This window comes from Hemiscyllium ocellatum, chromosome 9 (genome assembly GCF_020745735.1).
Source record: "Hemiscyllium ocellatum isolate sHemOce1 chromosome 9, sHemOce1.pat.X.cur, whole genome shotgun sequence".
NCBI lineage: Eukaryota > Metazoa > Chordata > Chondrichthyes > Orectolobiformes > Hemiscylliidae > Hemiscyllium > Hemiscyllium ocellatum.
Genome location: NC_083409.1, coordinates 84,925,613 through 84,945,631, shown reverse-complemented (window position 1 = coordinate 84,945,631; position 20,019 = coordinate 84,925,613). Strand labels below are relative to the sequence as shown.

The window sequence follows — 20,019 nt, the reverse complement described above, 5'->3', positions numbered from 1 at the left end:
GCTCTAAAATCAAGGACCTCTGGTGCAGCCATGATTTTCTTTGAGCTTCTTCCTGTAGAGCCAGCCATGCCCACTACTGAGCACCGGCTCTGACAATGACAGAGCTGCCAGTCAGTCAATCAGATTGCTTGGCGGCTTCTCAGGACAGGACTTCTACCCACTGAGCAAGTAAAGTGCCACTCTTAAACAACCTACAGTGTGTCATGACTATTGGTCAGACTTTTGGGACAGTTTGGCTTTTGACTGACCTTCATTCTGGGGGAGTGTGGTGGTTGAGGAAAATCAAACCCAATGGATTCTAAATTAAAAGTGCATGATGTTGATAACTGATACAATAATTGAAAAACAAAAAGGTCAATTCCTAACGAAGATATCTTTCAGGGCCTTTGTTTTAAAAATAGTGAAACAGAAGAAAAATGAATGAGAAAGAAAAAGGGTATGCACTACTAATGAACAACAACCTCTTTCAATTTCAGTTGCCATCAAAATAGACTTCAAAAAATAACTTAGAAACATTGTTATACCTGGACATGAAAGTAAAAAATTCTCTGTCACTTCATACCTCTGTACATCTAATGAAGCTCCCATCAGCTAGGACCAACTCATAAGCTACACAGATGTTTTGGAATAAACCATAAATATGGGACGAAGACTCAATACCAGTTCCCATGATGAGGCCACCTGAAAACAGATACTTGTTTAGAGACTCAATTTAGTAAATTTCAGAGGTATTTTAAAACACCAACAAGACCAATTACACAAACTGGTGAAATACATCAACTATATTGGGAAGCTACTGCAATATATAAGAAATTGAATTGAACCAAAGGTGTTTGAAGCAACAATCATTTCACTCATGCTAATTTTTGATCACTGATGGTTTGTAACATGTTATCAAGTGCTAATAATTGTTTTAGGAATAAGGCCTTTAATCATCAATTCACACTGATGAAGGAATGCCTATACACTAAATGAAGGTGAAGATGGTTTCAGGAGCAACCGACTTCATGCCCTCACCAATGGGAAATTGACCAGTCAACTTCTTAGTGAATCATGAACCTCTAGAGTGAAGTACCACCTCATCAGAAGTTACTAACCAGAGGATGGCAGCTTCTGGATCCTAGAGGTCATTGTTGGAGACCCAGCAGATACAAATGCAGAAAAGGTACTGTTTTCTTTTGGGTATCGCAGAAATGGATGTCATGGAAAGAGGGGTTCAGAGGTGAGGGCAAGGGGCAGTTACTTTACCCAATTGGACTAGCGGCAAGTGGAGGCCTTTAAGTATCCCCAATGGACTTTTACACTTGCACTTAATTGCTGAAATGGTGATTTTTTTTTCTCTCAGGGGCCACACTGTCCATTTTTACACCCTTCACCTACATGTAGAGGATAGTTGTACCATTTGTAAGAATGTAACAGTTAACACAGGGATCCAACAAGCAGTGCAATAACTCAATTAAATCAGCAGCATTATGTATTATCATTAAACAAGGATGGAGAATCCAAATGGCTGATATCTCACTATCTTTCTCTTTGTGTAGGAGTTTACATGATTGGAAAAAGATCTAGAAATGAAAAGCTTTCAAATTTTTTTTTGAAGTAATTCTTAGAATACTTTTGAAGTTCCCCTTTAACCCAGGATTAAAAAAAAGTCTGTCTACACAGTGTGATAAATATTTTAAGGCTTATATTAACTCTAATCCAATCATGACAGGAATAGTGTGGATGGACATAATTGAGTGGTATAAGGTGGAATTGGGAATCATGTTGCATTTCCATCTTACAACATTGTTCCTCACCAACCTGGCACAGGAAGGGCATCTGAACAAATTAGCTGCTGGTCTCCTTTTCATGGAAAGGTCACAGGCCAATAACATCAGTAACTCCATATGAACTTAAATGAACAGGAGGCTCACAGGATGTCAGCACAACAGGAGAACCTGTTGGGACATGGCAGAATGGCTAGGGGCCAAAAGTCGTGGCAATAGGAATACACCTGAAGGCCATGCAAAGTATACCTGGGGCATCTCAACCTTAGTCTTCCCTTTCATCCCCATACTGGCATCTTCACTTAGAACTAACTTCATGCAGGAATGCACTCTCATTTATCCCTAGTATTATTCACAGCTTCCATTTCCATTTCTGCCTTTGTCTCTGCAGATGTTACACCTGCAGGTGTAACCTATACTTGCCCATCAGGCAGGTATATTATATCTGCAATGTAGACATCATGCATTGTACTTGGGAGAAAATGGCCAGTATTTCAGCAAGAGACAGTATATATTAATAAGTGTACAGCCCAGACATGACAAACACCACAGACCCAACTCAACCTGTAAGAGATTTTCTCAAGCTCACCAACATAAATCATTGATGTATTAATTCAATTTGTGGGGAGTAAAGACTTAAGGCAAAATATGTTCTAACCACATGCCATAACTGGACAGTGCACATATTTAACTACAACTAGGTCCACATTTTAATAAATGTAATTTCAACAAGAATACAAAAATAAGCTGATTATTCATTAGCAGATCTCAACTGAAAAACGTACTTGGCAACCCCGTCCTTGAAAACCGCAAGTACCAAACAGTAAAGCTTTCACAATGTGCAAATTCACAATCATTATCAATATTATTTTGACTTGGAAACTACACACCCACAGTGAGATCATCCAACTCTGGAACCACTGGAAGAGTCCAGCCAATTGAATTCAGAAGTGCTGTCACCTGACCCATGTTAACCAATGGTTCCACACGGACAACCTGCAAAGAAATACCAGTGAAAACAGCATTTGCTTTCTTTCAAACAATTCACAGGTGAAATGAATAATAGTTCATTAACAAGAGCAATTTTATGCCTAAGTTGATGCCCAGGCAATTAAAAAGAAAAAGGAAATTGGGTAATTTGAAATTCATTCAGCTGATTGACCAACAACAGTATTCTACTCTTTCTTTCCCTTTTCCCATTGTTGACGGGGAAAATCTGTGTGAACGCTGCTTTCCCCCTTCAGGGACAATGCAACTTCTGACCATGAACCTTATTGTTAAATAATGCACTTTATGCCCACGCACATGCCAATGCATTATTACTATTCAGTGGCTCAAGACACTATCTTGCATTAGATAGAACACTTTGAATTAATGTTAATGTGTTCACACTTAAGAACTGATAGTCAGGTTTATTTTAACCTGTTACAAATTTCAATAAATATAGCTAATATCTGGCTCAAAAGCTGCCGTTTTTCGCTGCAGCTAAGGCATAGACATCCTTATGTAAGGAGACTAAAACTGTACGTGGTAATCCAAATGAAGGGGGTTGGTTTAGTTCAGTTGGCTGGATGACTGGTTTACAATACAGAGTGATGCCAGCAGTGTAGATTCAATTCTCATGCTAGCTGGGGTTACTACAAAAGACTCTCCTTAACCTCTCCCCTCACCGGAGGCATTGTGACCTTCAGATTAAACCACCACTAGTGTGTGTCTCTCGCTCTCTAATGACAAAGCAACCCTATGTGTCTGGTAGGACTTTGATGTCTGTACCCTTAGATAATTGCAGAAAACCTTATTAACTTTTATATTGTAGTCTCTTAAAAACTCCATAAAAGCTAAAACACAATTTTTCATCCCACAGCTTCTTGTCCCTGCAAGGTTATCTTCCTGAACACAAACACTGACTTGTTTAAAAAATCTTGTTTCCATTTTTCCTGCCAAGGTGGAGAAGTTCATGCTTCCAAATTCGATGATTGATCTGTCATCTTTCACCTCATTTAGCCAGTCTATATCCCTTTGTTGCCTCTTTACATATTTTTCACACCAACCTTTGCACAGCCAGCCTAGACATATTACATTTGGTCCCTTTTATCCAAGTAATTTTACTTGTAAATAGCAGAAGTCAAAGCATTATTCCTTGTGCACTCCCCTAGTGTGCTTTGCCATGCCTAAAAGCATCTATTTACTTTGACTCTATCAGCGAACCATTCCTCAGCCTGGTTATTAGACTGAAAAACATGAATCCTAATCTTATATAGATTTCTGTGACGTTATGTACAAACTTCTTAATGATTGTATTTTGAAAACCTAAATATATACCCATTGGCTCCCAACAACCTGCAGGTTACACTGTTCAATTTGAATAGATTGGTCAAACACTATTCCTATTTATAAAATCAAAACAGAACACCACGATTACTAGGAAAGCAATTTGTTACCACCAAGGCATTGCATATATGGCTATTTCACAACATCATCATGGATAGAGGATGGGATAACTAATCAGTTAGGATAAAAGGGACACCTGAAACTAACGGAATGCCAAAATGATCAGTGTGGAGGACACCATTATTTACAGTGTACATTGTTGACGGATGATGAAAGTGAATATACTATTGTCAGATTTGAGAATCACACAAAAATGGAGGAGAACGACAAGTAGTGAGAATGACACAGTCTACAGAAGAATATAGACAGGAGTTAAGTAAGTGGGAAAAATTTGGTCGATGGAACATAATGTCAGAAAATGTTAGATTATGCACTTTGGCAAGAAGAATGAAAGAGCTGAATATTATTTAAATGCAGAATGACAGCAGCAAACTGCAACACAGAAGTATTTCGGAGTCCTTATACATGAATCACAAAAAAATTTGCATCCATGTTCAGCAGATAATCAGGACGGCAAATGGATTGTTGGCCTTTATTTCAAAGAGAATGGGTATAACAATATGTAGGTCTTGTTAAAACTATACAAGGCACAAGAAAGACCATACCTTGAAAACTGTGAACGGTTTTGGTCTCCTTATCGAAAGAAATAAGTAACTGTATTAGATGTAATCCAGAGAAGGTTCGCTTAGTTGATTCCAGTTATGGAGGAATTTTGTTATGAACAGCTTTAAAGTAAATTGGGACTATATTCATTGGAATTTAGAATAATGAGATGATACATAATAGAACCATAACAGAAGATTCTCGGGGGCTTGACAGGATAGATGCAGAGAAGTTGTTTCTCTTTGTGGATGAGGGCCTAATCTCAGGGTAAGGGGTAGAGTGACCCATTTAAAATAGAAATGAGGCTGACTTTTTTTCCTGTCAGAGGTTAGTGCATCTGTAGAATTCTTTACCGCAGGGGGCTGTCAAGACTGAGTTGTTAAGTATATTCGAGGAAAAGACAGACATTTTTGTTTTAATGGGAAGGGAATCAAAGGTTATAGGGATAAAGCAGGAATGTGAAATTGAGGAGGATCAAATCAGCCATGATCTCAGTGAAGGGCAGAGAAGAAATGATGGAACAAATGGCCTACTTCTGCTCCTATATTTTATAGCTTTATCTTACAACTGGCATCAGACTGACTAGTTCCTTCCTTTCTCTCTCCCAACGGTTAAACAGCAGGATTATATTTACTTCCTTCCAATCCACAGAAACCATTCCAGGATCTAGGGATCTCTGGAAGATCAAAACTAATCCATCCATTATCTTTGCAGTCACCTTTTTAAAAACCCCATAAAACATGGGCCATCATACTAAGGGGATTTTTCAGCCAAATCTTTTGGGATCAGAAGAAGCAGGAGATTACAGAACACTAAGGTTTATAGGGATTCAGCTCCCAATTTGTTAAGATTATTAAAACACAATCACTAATGGGGTAGGTCAATATCAAGTCTGCATTTTACACAAAGTAAATCTCCAAATTAGTTAAAAACCATAATTCAGCTTCACAAATTATTTGCCATTCCATTTTAGGATCTATAATTTTACTCAACTTTTAAAAAAATTAAAGTGTTAAAAAACAGGCAAGAGTGTTGCTGACTGAGTCATAGTAACACTCCTACTACAAACTTTAGAATCAATTTAACAAATCTTCTCTGGATTGCCTCCAATACTGTTATGTATTTCCTTAGATAACTGTTCACATTATTCAGGGCATGGTCTTACTAGTGCCTTGCATACTTTTAACAAGGCCTAAAGTAGTTAATTTTGTTTTTGTAGCATTTTCAATAAAAAAATTTTTGTGAAAACTAACACTTTTTTGTATTTATTTCTTCTCAAAATCCTCAAATGATACTTGCAAATATATGCTAATACCATTCTAAACTGCTGTCTAGAGAGATAACCTTAAATTTCTCTGTTAGTCCATTAGGAAACACACGGCTTGTACCCACATTTCTCTCTAGCAATTTAGTTCCACTGAGAAATGTTGGGCTGAAGAAAAGTTGAGCTGCAAATGTGTTGCTGGTCAAAGCACAGCAGGCCAGGCAGCATCTCAGGAATAGAGAATTCGACGTTTCGAGCATAAGCCCTTCCTGATGAAGGGCTTATGCTCGAAACGTTGAATTCTCTATTCCTGAGATGCTGCCTGGCCTGCTGTGCTTTGACCAGCAACACATTTGCAGCTGTGATCTCCAGCATCTGCAGACCTCATTTTTTACTTGAAGAAAAGTTGAAGCCATTTCAAACCGACCTTATCTTACATTATGGTGCTTTAGTACTCAACTTTTAATAGTTAACGCTTACCAATTCACTTTTTTTCCTCGAGCAAAATAGACAAGATAGTGAGCCAATCACATGCTTACTAATAAGCAAGCTGCCCAGAAAATATGGTCAAGTGACAAAACACAAGGGTACATGCAGCTAGAACTTGCTAAGCATGCAAACTTAAAATGGCCACAAAGTATAAATTTTCTCAATTGTAAAAAATTAAGAACTTTAAACCTCAGGCAAGACTGTTGCTGATAGAATCATAATAACACTACTACTATGAACGTTAAAACCCAATTCAGTAAATTGGCTTAACTGAAACAGGGTTGTTTAGATTTTTATATTTTGTTTTATTGTCACAAGGTCAAGCTACCTGTTGCTCAGTGTCCACCTCCAAAATGTCCATCAAGTTGATCATGATATTTTTGTGTGTCTTCTTGTATTTGCCAACCCGAAGCGATACAGTCAGCCAACCTGGCCGGCCAGTACACATGTATGTTTTACTTCCTTCATTTTTCCATTCGCGTACCTATTTAAAGAGACAGAACTATGTCAGCAAATTGCAGTCTTCATTTCAACAAGGAACAAGTCAAATTTAATTCATATTGTAGAAAGAGAGCTCATCAAATTATTACTTGAAATTATGCTTTTAGAATAAGCTCAGCATTTTACAATTGTTGAAAATCTATATTATGTCCATCACTTACAATTAAACTCAAACACAATCATCTGAAGATTATGGCTGAATTAGTTGCACTGAAGCTCTTTTAAGAACTCAGATGATTATCTTGAGATCAAAATTGCTAAGTCATTACTCTACATCACAATCAGTTATAATTAACTGGTTCGCAAATAAGAAATTGATGGAGGTCAAAATGATTTTAAATATATATAGCAAATATTTTGGACCAATTTATTTTCTGATCATATACAGCCAAAAATAAAGCGCTTGAAATTGGATTCAATATGTCCAATTTATCCAAAAAAGATTCTGTTGAATATAGAAATGATTCATAGAAAGGCAAAAGCAAGGTTTATATTCCACTCAGCAATTTTAACAATTTACCTGAAAAAAAAGGTAGTTAGTCAGCTTACAAGATCACATTCAGAACATTTATTATTTCCTAAAAGCATCTAGGGGTTCTGATATAAATGAATGTAAAAGGTAGTGTTCGTCACAAATACTGATAGCTACGGTTGGGAGTGGCAAGTCATTATAGTTTCTGAACATCACTGCAAGGAATTCTCGGAAAATTGTCCTTGGTGCAACTACTTTTAGTTGCCATACCAATCTGTTCCATCAGAGAGATCACGAGTGAGCTGTTCATTGCCAATTTCACAGTCCTCAATCTCATTTACAACCCATCCAACTATAAGAAAGTCAAAGGCAGCCCATAACAGGACCTGGACACTACCAATATAGAGGTAGTATTACATCAACATAATGTCAGCTCTCTAAGCCAAACATGAAAAGGTACTTGTATAAAAGGGTCCTCTGAGTTAGTCCCATACAACAGCACAAGGCTGGTGACAAAAGGCATCCCAAAAATATTTCTACACCATCCATCATTACAAAGGAAGTTTTTGGTACCAAAACCATTACTGAGGAGCAAAGTAAAATCTAAATACATTTTCACTTCTCTGTCCCAAGCCAGGTCCTTCCACTATAGGAAGGGCCCAAATCCATCTCAGTTGGAAAAACGATAAAGCTTCATGCTGTTAGTGCTGAACTCATCCACACCACCCATCCACTGAAATGAGCCAACCAATCTCCTCCAAGGAGTCCAAAATGCCTTGATAACAAGCACTTTTGCTTGTATGTTATAGTCAGAAACTATAATAATAATGGTAGAGGGTTCAATGTTCTTTCCATCACAAGGATGACTAAGAATGTTCAGGCTCTTCAGAAAAGGGTTATTATGATGATCCCCTATAGGAGGGATTATCTTATGAACAAAGGTTAAGCAGGTTGGGACCCTATTTGGAATTTAGAAGAATGAGAGGTATTCTCATTGAAACCTTTAGGATTCTTAAGGGAAAATAAAACCAAAGAACTGCGGATGCTGGAAATCAGAAATACCAACAGAAGTTGGAAAAGTTCAGCAGGTCTGGTAGCATCTATGGAGATAGCAGAGTTAACATTTTGGTTCAAGTCTCTCTTCTTCAGAACAAATCCTTAGGGAGTTTGACAGGGTAAATGCCAAGTCAATACTCCCCCTCATGGGACAGTCTAGGACAGGAGGGCATATAGTCTCAGAGTAAAGGGCTGCTAATTTAAGACAGAGATGAGGAGAATTTTTTCTGTCAGAGTGTCCAGTGTCTTTGGAACTCCTTGTCACAAATAGCTGTGGGGGTAGAGACCTCATGTACATTTAAGATAATTTATATTTAAGACAGTGAATTAGATTCTAGAGGAGTAGGACATTGAACATTAGGGAAAGGACAAGAAAGTGAACATGAGGAATGTTGGATAGGCCATTATCTTATATAAGGCAGAGCAGCTTTGAGGGATCAAGTGGACTACCCCTGTTCCTATTTCTTATGATCCAGGAATATCACTCAAATGGCAGGTGGCAAGAGCAGGAATGTTGGAAGAACTTGGAGACTGGTAATCTAGCTATCTAGTTCTGTTAGGGATGCACTTCCTTCGCCAACAAGATGCTTAGAATGGGACTTGAACATAGAGCTTCCGACTCAGAGCCAGGGACATTATCCACTGTGCCACAAGACCTTCGAAGCTTAAAAAAACACAGGGATGTAAACTATTTTAACTATGTGACTCAGGTAAATATACAAAGAACATCTTAGGGGGAAAAAGACAAACTCATGTATAAAGGAGGCAACCGAATGCCAATTGCTGCTGTACTTCAAAGCCTCTCAAACTTTAACAGTTGAAAAGTCCTTCCTCCCCTTACATTTTATACTTTCATATTCAGATGTCAATAGAGGGCTCAACTTTTCTGATTACCCTATTCTTTATTAGTGTGGCATGGGTTAACATTGTTAATTACAATACATTAATATCTATTTCTCCCAGATATGTATAGTACATTTACCCTATTAATTCAATGATTTTCAGAGGATTACAAAGGTTCATGGATTAAAGTTGATATGTAACAGCTTTGTTCACTGGCACTGTAGCTCATAAAAGCTTAAGGTTAGACCATTAGATCTGGTGTCTGTTTGATTGTTGAGCTGGTGGGTTTGTTCTCAGACATTTTCTCACGACACTACATAACATTATCAGTAAGCCTCTGGTGAAGGGTCGATGTTCTGTCCCACTTGTGTTTTTTTATGCGTCTTGGTTTGTTGTGGTAGATGATATCATTTCCGGTTCTGTTTCTGAGAGGTTGGTAAATGGGGTTGAAATATGTAAGTTTATTAATGGAGTTCCAGTTTGAATGCCAAGCTTCTAGAAATTCCCGTGCACCACGTGTCTTTGTTTGGCCTGTCCCACAAGTCTATCAAAGTTGCATTGATCCTTTTCAGTTATCTTGTTAAGCTCAGTTTTGAACTGTTTTATAAACAAACAATCTATTAGGATTCAGACTCCCTCCAAACAGTGAGCTCAAGAAGTGACAGGACCTCTAGTTAAATACCTCCTTTCACTTTAGCCAATCAGTTCTCTTCAAAGAATGGGAAAGTAGCACAAGGTAAATTAAATTTTTGCTTCAAAAAAGAAAATTTAAATTCTGGATTCTTTATTTTATCAATGAAAACATTGGCTGACTGTCTTAACTCCAGGCATTCTCATCACAAGGCTTTTACAGCAGCTTTTTCATCTTTAAATTCCACATAGCAGTATTCAAGAAAATGTGCCCAATTACTGTAAACAGGCTGCAATGTGGCTCAAACTTTCAAACATCTCTTTCAATTACAAGTATGAAATCAGGGTATCTGTCCAGAAAGTAGATTAGGCATCAAACTAAATGGGGATAATCTTAATTGGAAACTGATATCAATTTTTCCATTAACTTCCCAATACATTTGCCTTAAGTATTTCCAAAATCAAAATCTCACAATCTAAGTAATACAATTATAAATAACTGCTATTAAAATCAGAATTTTATTTGGACCAGAGTGGGTCCTAGCTTGCAATCACTGACAACGATCTGTATCCAATGGGTACACTTACAACCAATGAATTTTTAGAAAGTTGGTGTAACCTACATTTGAGTCTATAACCAGCATACTTCACGTTGATGTATACTATGACTGCAAAAACTCAAAACATAAAGTTGTAGCTCTGTGATTATGAGTGCACACCCTCTCAACTTTGATGCATCTTATCTCAGTATCATAATACAATCAGCAGATACCAATGGCCCTATTCCTGAAATTTCAATAAGATTAATCTTGTAATCTTGAACTGTAACCTCACAGGTGAAGGCAAGGCAAAGTAGTAGTAAATAGTAGCCCATTGGCAAACTTCTCAAATAGTAGGTTTAACTACTAATTCAAAGGTAAATTTGAGTGCAGGACGAATGCCATGTCAGCTCTTTTCTCTCCTTACAGATGCTGCCAGACCTGCTGAGATTTTCCAGCATTTCTCTTTTGGTTTCAGATTTCAGCATCCGCACTAATTTGCTTTTATTTCATACTAATAAGTCAGCTTGCAGTTGCTTATATTTGCTGAGCAAAAGCCTCAGGGAATTAAAATATTACATTATAGCCCTAATCTATGCCTAAAATATTATAAAAACCTGTATGTATGCAAATCAAACACCCTCTACATTGTCCTCATGATTAAATGATAAATCAAACATTTATGGGGAAAAGCCCAATTAGTTAAAAGCATGAACAGTAAATGAAGGATAATATTTTACTGAAATAAGGGCCATTAGCCTATTATTATTAACTTGACCAAAAATTATGCTTATTGCATGAGCTGTAGTAAAAGGAAAAATGTATTTCAGATGAGTTATCAACTTTCTGATTTCCTCAAGGACAAATCCTGTTCAAAACATGTTGTTTCAAAGGACAAACAAATGAAGTGAGAATAGCCAAGACAAGGCTGAATATGAGGCATAAATGGAAACAAGTCTATATATGGTTACTTAACAAAACAAAGAACCTTGAAACAAAAACAATTTTGCTGGAACTCAGCAGGTCTGGCAGTATCTGTGGAGTGAAAGTAGAGTTAATGTTTTTGAGTCCAGTGACCCTTCTTCAGAACCGATAATAGCTAGGAAAAAACGGTATAAATGCTGAAGACAGGGGGTGGGGGGAAGAGGAGAGTGGTGAATGAGTGAGCAGATAGGGGGACGTGGAGCACAGACACAGAGAAAGAGAATGACAATTAGGCAGACAAAGGGATGGATGACAGTATGCCAAGGAGAAAGAAATGCTGATATTGGGTACCATATGTATGTGAAAATGGGTTGGCTACTGAAATCAGACCATATCATAACAGGGCCTAATTGTGGAGCTGGTATTTAATGGCTATCTTGCTCAACAAAATGAGAGAAGAAAAGAAGTACAAAGACAAACAAAACACAAGCAACATTTTTTAAAAAAGTTGAAGAATTAGCCCTACACAATTTCTTGCATATTTGGATACGGTTATGTTTTAGCTTGAAAGATTGTTGATTTAGTCCATTTGTGCTCGAGAAATTGGTTAACTTTCATCTTTCTGGCCCAATATTGAGACAATTAAACCTAACACATTGGGTCTAGAAGCAGACAGTAGCAGCTCTTCTTTGTTGGGATTGGCAGGCTGGGTGGGATGGGGAGGGCATGTCCTGTGGGGTAACTTTGCTTCAATTATTAACTTTAAGTAAATAATTTTGTGGGAAAATTGTTTTTTGCTGCTAAAAGAGCAAGCTTAGAGTTCTCTTTCAGTTTTCGAACATTATGGCAATCTGCTCCCTAAATCCCACTGGCCGTATTCATGCATATCAGCAATAAAGGCAGTTGTATGTCTCCTGAGTTTTCATGGTTAATATACTTCAGGTTCTAAGGGGATAACTGAAGTGCAGCAGCTACTCAGCTTCACTGGCAAAGGCTGAAGTGAGGAGTTTAGAAATTGCAAACTTTGACTAGCAACTTTGTACAGCAATGGAGCAGTTTTGTACAATGATTTATGCAGTTTGGAAATGCTTGTCAATTGTTTAAAAAAGTCATTTTCACAACGATTCACACCCTTTTTCATTCTCAACCCACTCAAATATTTATGGAAGCCTTCCCATCTCTGTATCAACAGTTGACATCTCTGGCAGATACAGCTGTACCAATGGGTATACCTCTGTCACTGTTGCAGAGTAAAGGTGGAGCAAAGAAAAATCAGATATCATCTTCGGTGAAGGATGTAATCCAGCAAAGTAGTATTTTCCCCCCTCCTCCTAAAGAGAATATGCAGACAGCATTGGTCACAACAGAAGCACTTTATATTAAAAAAAATGCACTTTACCAAAAGACAACAGAGTAACTCTGCAACCTACTACTAGATTTACAGTCACGGTCATCTAACCACACTTGTCTCTGACAATGAAAGGAATCATCACACCATCAATGAAAGGACCATATGAGTTGGCTACTGTGGTCATTGTAACATCAGCCACAAAGCAGGACAGACATACAATTGTCAGATCACTCAAATCACTGCAGAGGCTGGTGTCCTGTCAACAAGTCACCCTTTATTTACTTGTGCATAGTATACTGTCTGTTGGTTGGCTACAGCCTGGCAGTCCCCTACACTGAGGGGATTCTAAATCCCCTGTTTATATATTTTGTCTTTTTTTTTCAACGTGTGTGTGTGTGTATATATGTGTCAGTCACAGTGAAGAACAAGTGTGTAAATCTTTATTTATATTCCATCACCAGGCAGAATCCCCTCTTTATTCTATTTTAGAACTTATTTTCTTTTTTTAAACTTTTTTTCAGAACCTCTGACACTCCTATTTATTTTTTTTCTTATTACCCTCACACTGCCGCCTAACTGCGGTAGTGCTTATTTTTTCCCCAGCCCCCACGTTGTGTGTGTGCAGGTGTGAGGCACAGTGAAAGACACAAGGTGCATGAATCTTTATTCAAATTTCCACCATCAGGACGAAAGGAAACACCCAGTGGCCAGTGATAAGCAGTACCCTTCACATCAAAGGGCAATGCTGTGTGATCAAACAATGAAGGGGAGGGCAGGGACTAAATCAAAATAGAGTTGGAGGGGGAAATAATGCACTCCACGCCCTGTGGCACCCACCTCTCCCTGAACAACTCCAGGGTGTCGGTGGACATCACGTGCTCCTTCTCCAGAAATACCTGTGCTTTAACGTAACCGCTGAACAGGGGCAGGCAGTTGGCCCTAACAACCCCCTCCACAATCCCCTGTTTATCTTTTTTCAATAGAGAAGTTTATTCAAATTTAGTACAGGACAATGAGTTGCATCTACAGAGAGTCTCTACAGGTCTCCCATTTTATACATATCACAAGCAGCTCACTTCCTGCAGTCAGTTCAGTTACTCTCCCCCAGGATGAGCTTGTCAAACTGATACTCTCCCAGGCCATTCTCAGGGGCTCCTAGTCTCTTCAGGTTGGTGATGTGATCTCCCAGCTTCTTGATCATCTTCACTTGCTCATCCAAGTAGTGAGACTCCATGAAGTCACACAGATGAGGGTCCATGTGGCCAGAGGAGAGTTTGTGCAGATCAAGTAGACTCTGGTTCACATCCTTATCCATCTGCAGAACTCTCTGCATTGCCTCCAGACCATTGCCCCACTCATCCTGCTCTGGCTTCTTGACATTCTGCAGGAGGACTCTGCCTCCACGTTTATTCTGGAATTCCATCAGTTTCTCAGCATGTTAATCCCCTGTTTATTTATTTTTTTTTACTTATAGTTGGTGGTGTTCCAATGCATTCATTGTCTTTGTCCTTCTAGGTAATAGAAATGGGGTTTGGCAGGCTGTTGCTTGATTAGTCTGTGGGACAGTTCTCTGAAATTTCGAGTGTGTTGCTGGAAAAGCACAGCAGGCCAGGCAGCATCCGAGGAGCAGGAAAATCGACATTTCGGGCAGGAGCCAAAAGATAATCCCCTGTTTATAATAGTCAGTCAAGGCTTCCTGATTGGCCCAGGTTAACAACCCTGATCAAGGGTCCCACAGTCATCTAGATTCACCTAGTTCCAATCACTGAAAGCACCAACTCTCTTTACATGACAGCTGACCAAATCATAAGTAATGGTATCAAAACAAGCAGTCACAGATTGGGCCATACAGTTGTACAGATGGGTTGCAGACTTAAGTGGTGCTGGAAAAGCACAACAGGTCAGGTAACATCCAAGGAGCAAGAAAATTGACGTTTTGGGCGAAAGCCCTTCATCAGATGAAAAGTCGATTTTCCAGCACCACTCTAATCTTGACTCTAATCTCCATCATCTGCAGTACAACTTTCACCTGGGTTGCAGACTTCCCCAGGATTCACAAAGAACTAAGAAAATTTACAGCCCAAGAACAGGCCCTTTGGCTCTCCAAGCCTGAGCTGATTCAAAATATACTCTCTAAACCTGTCGGTCAATTCCTAAGCATCTGCTCCCCACCTACTCGTGCATCAGTTCAGACGCAACTTGAATGAATCTACCGTGCCTGCCTCTACCACCTCTGATGGCCATGCGTTCCAGACGCCCACCACCCTCTGGGTGAAGTACTTGCCGCGTGTATTCCCCCTTAAACTTTCCACCTCACACCTTGAAAGCATGATCTCTCGTTCTTGAATCCTTCACTTTGGGGAAAAAAACTTGTCTCTATCTACCCTGTCTATACCCTTCATGATTTTGTAAACCTCAATCAGGTTCCCAGCGACAACCCCCCCGCCCCCCCCCCCCCAACCCCCCATCCCCATCTCCTTTTCTTGAATGAAAATAAACCTAACCTACTCAACTTCTCTTCATAGGTTAGATCTCATCAAATACAGGGGAACTAGCCATTTGGATACTGAACTGGCTCAAAGATAGAAGACAGAGGGTGGTGGTGGAGGGTTGTTTTTCAGACTGGAGACCTGTGACCAGTGGAGTGCCACAAGGATCGGTGCTGGGCCCTCTACTTTTTGTTATTTACATAAATTATTTGGATGCGAGCATAAGAGGTACAGTTTGTAAGCTTGCACATGACACCAAAATAGGAGGTGTAGGGGACAGCGAAGAGGGTTACCTCAGATTACAACAGGATCTGGATCAGATGGGCCAATGGGCTGAGAAGTGGCAGATAAATGCAAAGTGCTGCATTTTGGGAAAGCAAATCTTAGCAGGACTTATACACTTAATGGTAAGGTCCTAGGGAGTGTTGCTGAACAAAGAGACCTTGGAGTGCAGGTTCATAGCTCCTTGAAAGTGGAGTCGCAGGTAGATAGGATAGTGAAGCAGGCGTTTGGTATGCTTTCCTTTATTGGTCACAGTATTGTGTACAGGAGTTGGGAGATCATGTTGCGGCTGTACAGGACTTTGGTTAGGCCACTGTTGGGATATTGTGTGCAATTCTGGTCTCCTTCCTATCGGAAAGATGTTGTGAAACTTGAAAGTTTTCAAAAAAGATTCACAGGATGTTGCCAGGGTTGGAGAATTTGAGCTATAGGGAGAGGCTGAACAGGCTGGAGCTGTTTTCCCTGGAGCATCGGAGGCTGAGGGGTGACCTTATAGAGGTTTACAAAATTGAGGGGCATAGATAGGGTAAATAGGCAAAGTCTTTTTCCCTGGGGTCGGGGAGTCCAGAACTAGCGGGCATAGTTTTCGGTGAGAGGGGAAAAATATAAAGGAGACCGAAGGGACAACGTTTTCACGCAGAGGGTGGTACGTGTATGGAATGAGCTGCCAGAGGATGTAGTGGAGGCTGGTACAATTGCAACATTTAAGAGGCATTTGGATGTGTATATGAATAGGAAGAGTTTGGAGGGATGTGGGCCAGGTGCTGGCAGGTGGGACTAGATTGGGTTGGGATATCTCGTCAGCGTGGACAGGTTGGACTGAAGGGTCTGTTTCCAAGCTGTACATCTCTATGACTCTAGTTAACACCTTCCATATCAGGCAGCATCCTCGTAAACCTTCTCTGCATCCTCTCCAAAGCATCCACATCCTTCTGGTAATGTTGCGATCAGAACTGTACACAGTATTCCAAATGCGGCCGAACCAACATCCTGTACAATCTTAACATGACTTGCCAGTCAACACCCCGTCCAATGAAGGCAAGCATACTATATGCCTTCTTGACCACTCTATCCACTTGTACAGCAACCTTCAGGGTACAATGGACCTGCGCTCCCAAATCTCTCTGCTCATCAACTGTTCCCAAGGCTCCTCCATTCATTGTATAATTCGCTCTAGAGTACAGTAATACATAATATGCAAATTAGCTGAGGGAATCCATTGCCTTCCCCCACCTCCACTCAGCTAGACCACAGTAAGGAATTTCACTTGCTAATTTCCAGACTTGGGTATGACACTGATCAGAAGGTCAGTCACACCATGACACTAAGGTCAGTATCCAATATGCAGCTAGTTGCCATGACATTATTTAGAACCATGAGACCTTCCCTTTCAGAACCAGGAAACAGAATGAGATTCGCAAATGTGATAAAGTGGAGGTTGACCCCACCCCTACCCTGAGAACTAGCACTGAAACACCAAACACCAATGAAACATCCATTATCTGTAAAAGTGTGAAAATGGTGTAACCTGCTTTCCAACCTCTAATGATTAAGTAAAATAAATCCCTGACACTCACTTAAAAATAAAACAGTAACAATTTATCTAACTCTAAAATGAACAAATTAACTAAACTATTACAAACTGAATAAAACCCTTCTAACCATTCCTAAATAAAGCAAAATTCTAATGATATTCTGTTCCAATAAATATGAGTCCCACTCAAAAAAAAAAGAATTAAGTCTCTTGAAATTACAGCTGGGTTACATGTCTTCTGGAATGTTCTGTGCCTTCTCCATCAATTCCTCTGTCAGGAATATTAACTAGTTGTACCATTGGTACCGTTTTTATTTAGATGGTGCTTTCTCTAAGACAAAGAGGAGGCTGAGAGCCAACGATCATCTCTTGAGAGCTGAGGGCTGTTGGCTCTGGCAATGGCAACTTGCTCTGTGGTTTTTGTCCTACTGCCCTCTTCTTTTTATACCCTTGATGACATATCAATATTTTTACAATAGGATTGTTTCTATGTTGTCAAAACCATCAGATTTAAATTTAATAGATTTTTTGGTATCCAAGTACCTGGTTCAAATTGATTGGCTAAATTCAAAAGCCTACTGTCTTGGGAAAAAAAACTGCTTTTGTCCTGCTAACTGTACGACCTTTCGATACAAATGTTTCAATTTGGGTGCTCTCTGTGTACTTGCAAATTTTACTGTTGCTCACAGACATCCATTTTAAATCTCTCAGCTCAGAAAAAGCACATGATCTTTTAAAGGGACCACACAATGCTTTCCCCTCCTACCATTTTACAAAAACCTACATCTGCCTCCCAATCTACAAGTACTGTACCCAACTTTGCAATACAAAATGATTTACGGAGGGAAAAACCACACCTTTTCTATTGCTTAGAATGAAGGAAAACAGATGGTGAAAAGTATTACTTCAAATAGTTATCTTCATGAAATCTAATTATGGTAATCTATTCTTAATACAAAGTGCTTTTGGAAGAAGTTTCACTAAAATGTCTCAACTATCTCATTAGCATGTCAAGCATAAAGTCAACTCCAAAATCCTCTCCTCCTGGAAACACTGAAAATGCCAGTGATGGAGGTGTGCCAAATCTGGTCTCGGTCTCCTTTCAGAGACCTTTATATCCAGAGAAATGAGACAATTACAGGGCCAGGCTTAAGGAATAATGATGAGCAAACATGATTCACAATGAAGACATAATTGGTGCCTACTTGAAATTAACCCTATACTTAGCCAGCTGTTGCACAAGCCAAATGTTATTTTCAGAAATTGTCGTACATTGGGAATTTTATAGTTGATAAAGTGGTTAAACCGTCTGTTATACCACCAACTACATACAACACATGCTGTCCTGTAATTAATTATTTTGACATGAGAATTGTTAAGGATGAAACATTTATAGAGCCAAGGGTGCTCAAGGGAAATCATTTTTGTGACCATTAATTTTCATTGGTAAACCACAGCCTTGTAAGCGAACAGATGATGCTGTCAAAATCATTAATTATGCAGCCTGTATGTAAGGAGAGGAAACTTCACTTTACTTCAGGCAGTATTCATTTGTCATATGTATCTTAGTTTACCACAGGCAGATTATCATTAGTCTCCAGGATGTATTACAATCCACTGCACAGCACTGACCTTCACCAGACCCTAAGTTGGTTAATTCATATGCATACATGCTCTACAGGACTTGGATGTTCTTGTCCCTAGAATATTATATTTCTCCAGTTGAAAGGAGCATGTGACTTAATTATGGGTTACAAACAGAATTTTACTTTCCATGCTGAGGGGAGACTCAAAGTGTCAGTTTTTGAGTGCAATTAGTGTATCATGTATGGTTTCAGACATTTAGACAGAGTGTTGTTATTCCAAGCCAGGGTGTAGTTTACATGCAGCCTCCTAGGAAAGGATTTCATATGAAATGGTAGGCAACCCAGGGTGACACATCCTTTAGACAGGGCGGGGGGGGGGAGCACTTGTAGTAGGGAAGGCACCCAGGGGTGGAGCATCATTTAGGTGGGGGCACTTGTAGTAGAGAGGGCACCCAGGGTGAAGCATCATTTAGGTCAGGGCACTTGTAGTAGGGAAGGCACCCATGGGTGGAGCAACCTTTAGGTGGGGGCACTTGTAGTAGAGAGAGCACCCAGGGTGGGTGGAGCACCCTTTGGATTGTAGTTTATAGAGATTGACCACACGGGACTAGGGTGCACAAGATGATGGGGGTGGGGTATACTGGGTGTTGAAGGTGGGTGTGCAACACCCTGAACACGGGTCTAGTGGGTGGCAGACAGGGATGCACTGGAGGTGGTCAACCCTGGATTGTTTACACACTTGGCACTGGATGGGGTTTGCACAGTACGATGACACTCTGCTCCATACAGACTGACCCTCACCTGCCTCTGGATGTCCCTGACCCGCTGGTCGTGTTGTTTTGGTGCACTGCACAGTTTGAAGACCAGCCAAGCACGGAGGTAATAGTAAACATCGAAAACCACGGAGAGGGGCAGCAAGAAAAGGCAGACGAAGACCCAGCGGTGATGGATGATGATGTATTCCACGCCTTTGGTGCGGACCCAGATCAGGAGCAGGGCCGCTAGCATGGCCAGGTAAATAACTGACTCCATCGTCCAACAGCCCGTGCCAGTTGCTCCTGACAGCGCGAGCTCCCGAGCGCGCGACAACAACGGCCCCTACCGCCCTCACACCGCCCCCCTCCCGCTAACACCGCCCTTCTGTCCCCAATCCCGCTCACTATTGGTTCAACCCTTTCCGCGCCCACCGACGCTGAAGCTCCGCCCCCATACCCGGAACACCATCCCCAACCAATCCGCGCTATCGTTCCCTGGGTGGTACACGTGATCCCCGCGTGTGCGTCCTGGCGACCCTGA

At 40.1% G+C, this 20,019-nt stretch overlaps 1 protein-coding gene across 1 annotated transcript in view; it reads right to left on the bottom strand.

Moving 5' to 3' along the window:
- dhcr24 (24-dehydrocholesterol reductase) overlaps nucleotides 1–19,795 on the bottom strand; it is a 44,526-nt gene extending 24,731 nt beyond the window's left edge. The window contains exons 1-4 of the mRNA XM_060830536.1: nucleotides 19,525–19,795; nucleotides 6,845–7,000; nucleotides 2,660–2,765; nucleotides 563–681 (exon numbers count right to left, since the gene is read on the bottom strand). Coding sequence (XP_060686519.1) covers nucleotides 563–681; nucleotides 2,660–2,765; nucleotides 6,845–7,000; nucleotides 19,525–19,755 — 612 coding nt within the window. The 5' untranslated portion in view covers nucleotides 19,756–19,795. The remainder of the gene's footprint in view (nucleotides 1–562; nucleotides 682–2,659; nucleotides 2,766–6,844; nucleotides 7,001–19,524) is intronic.
- Nucleotides 19,796–20,019: the final 224 nt, after the last annotated feature.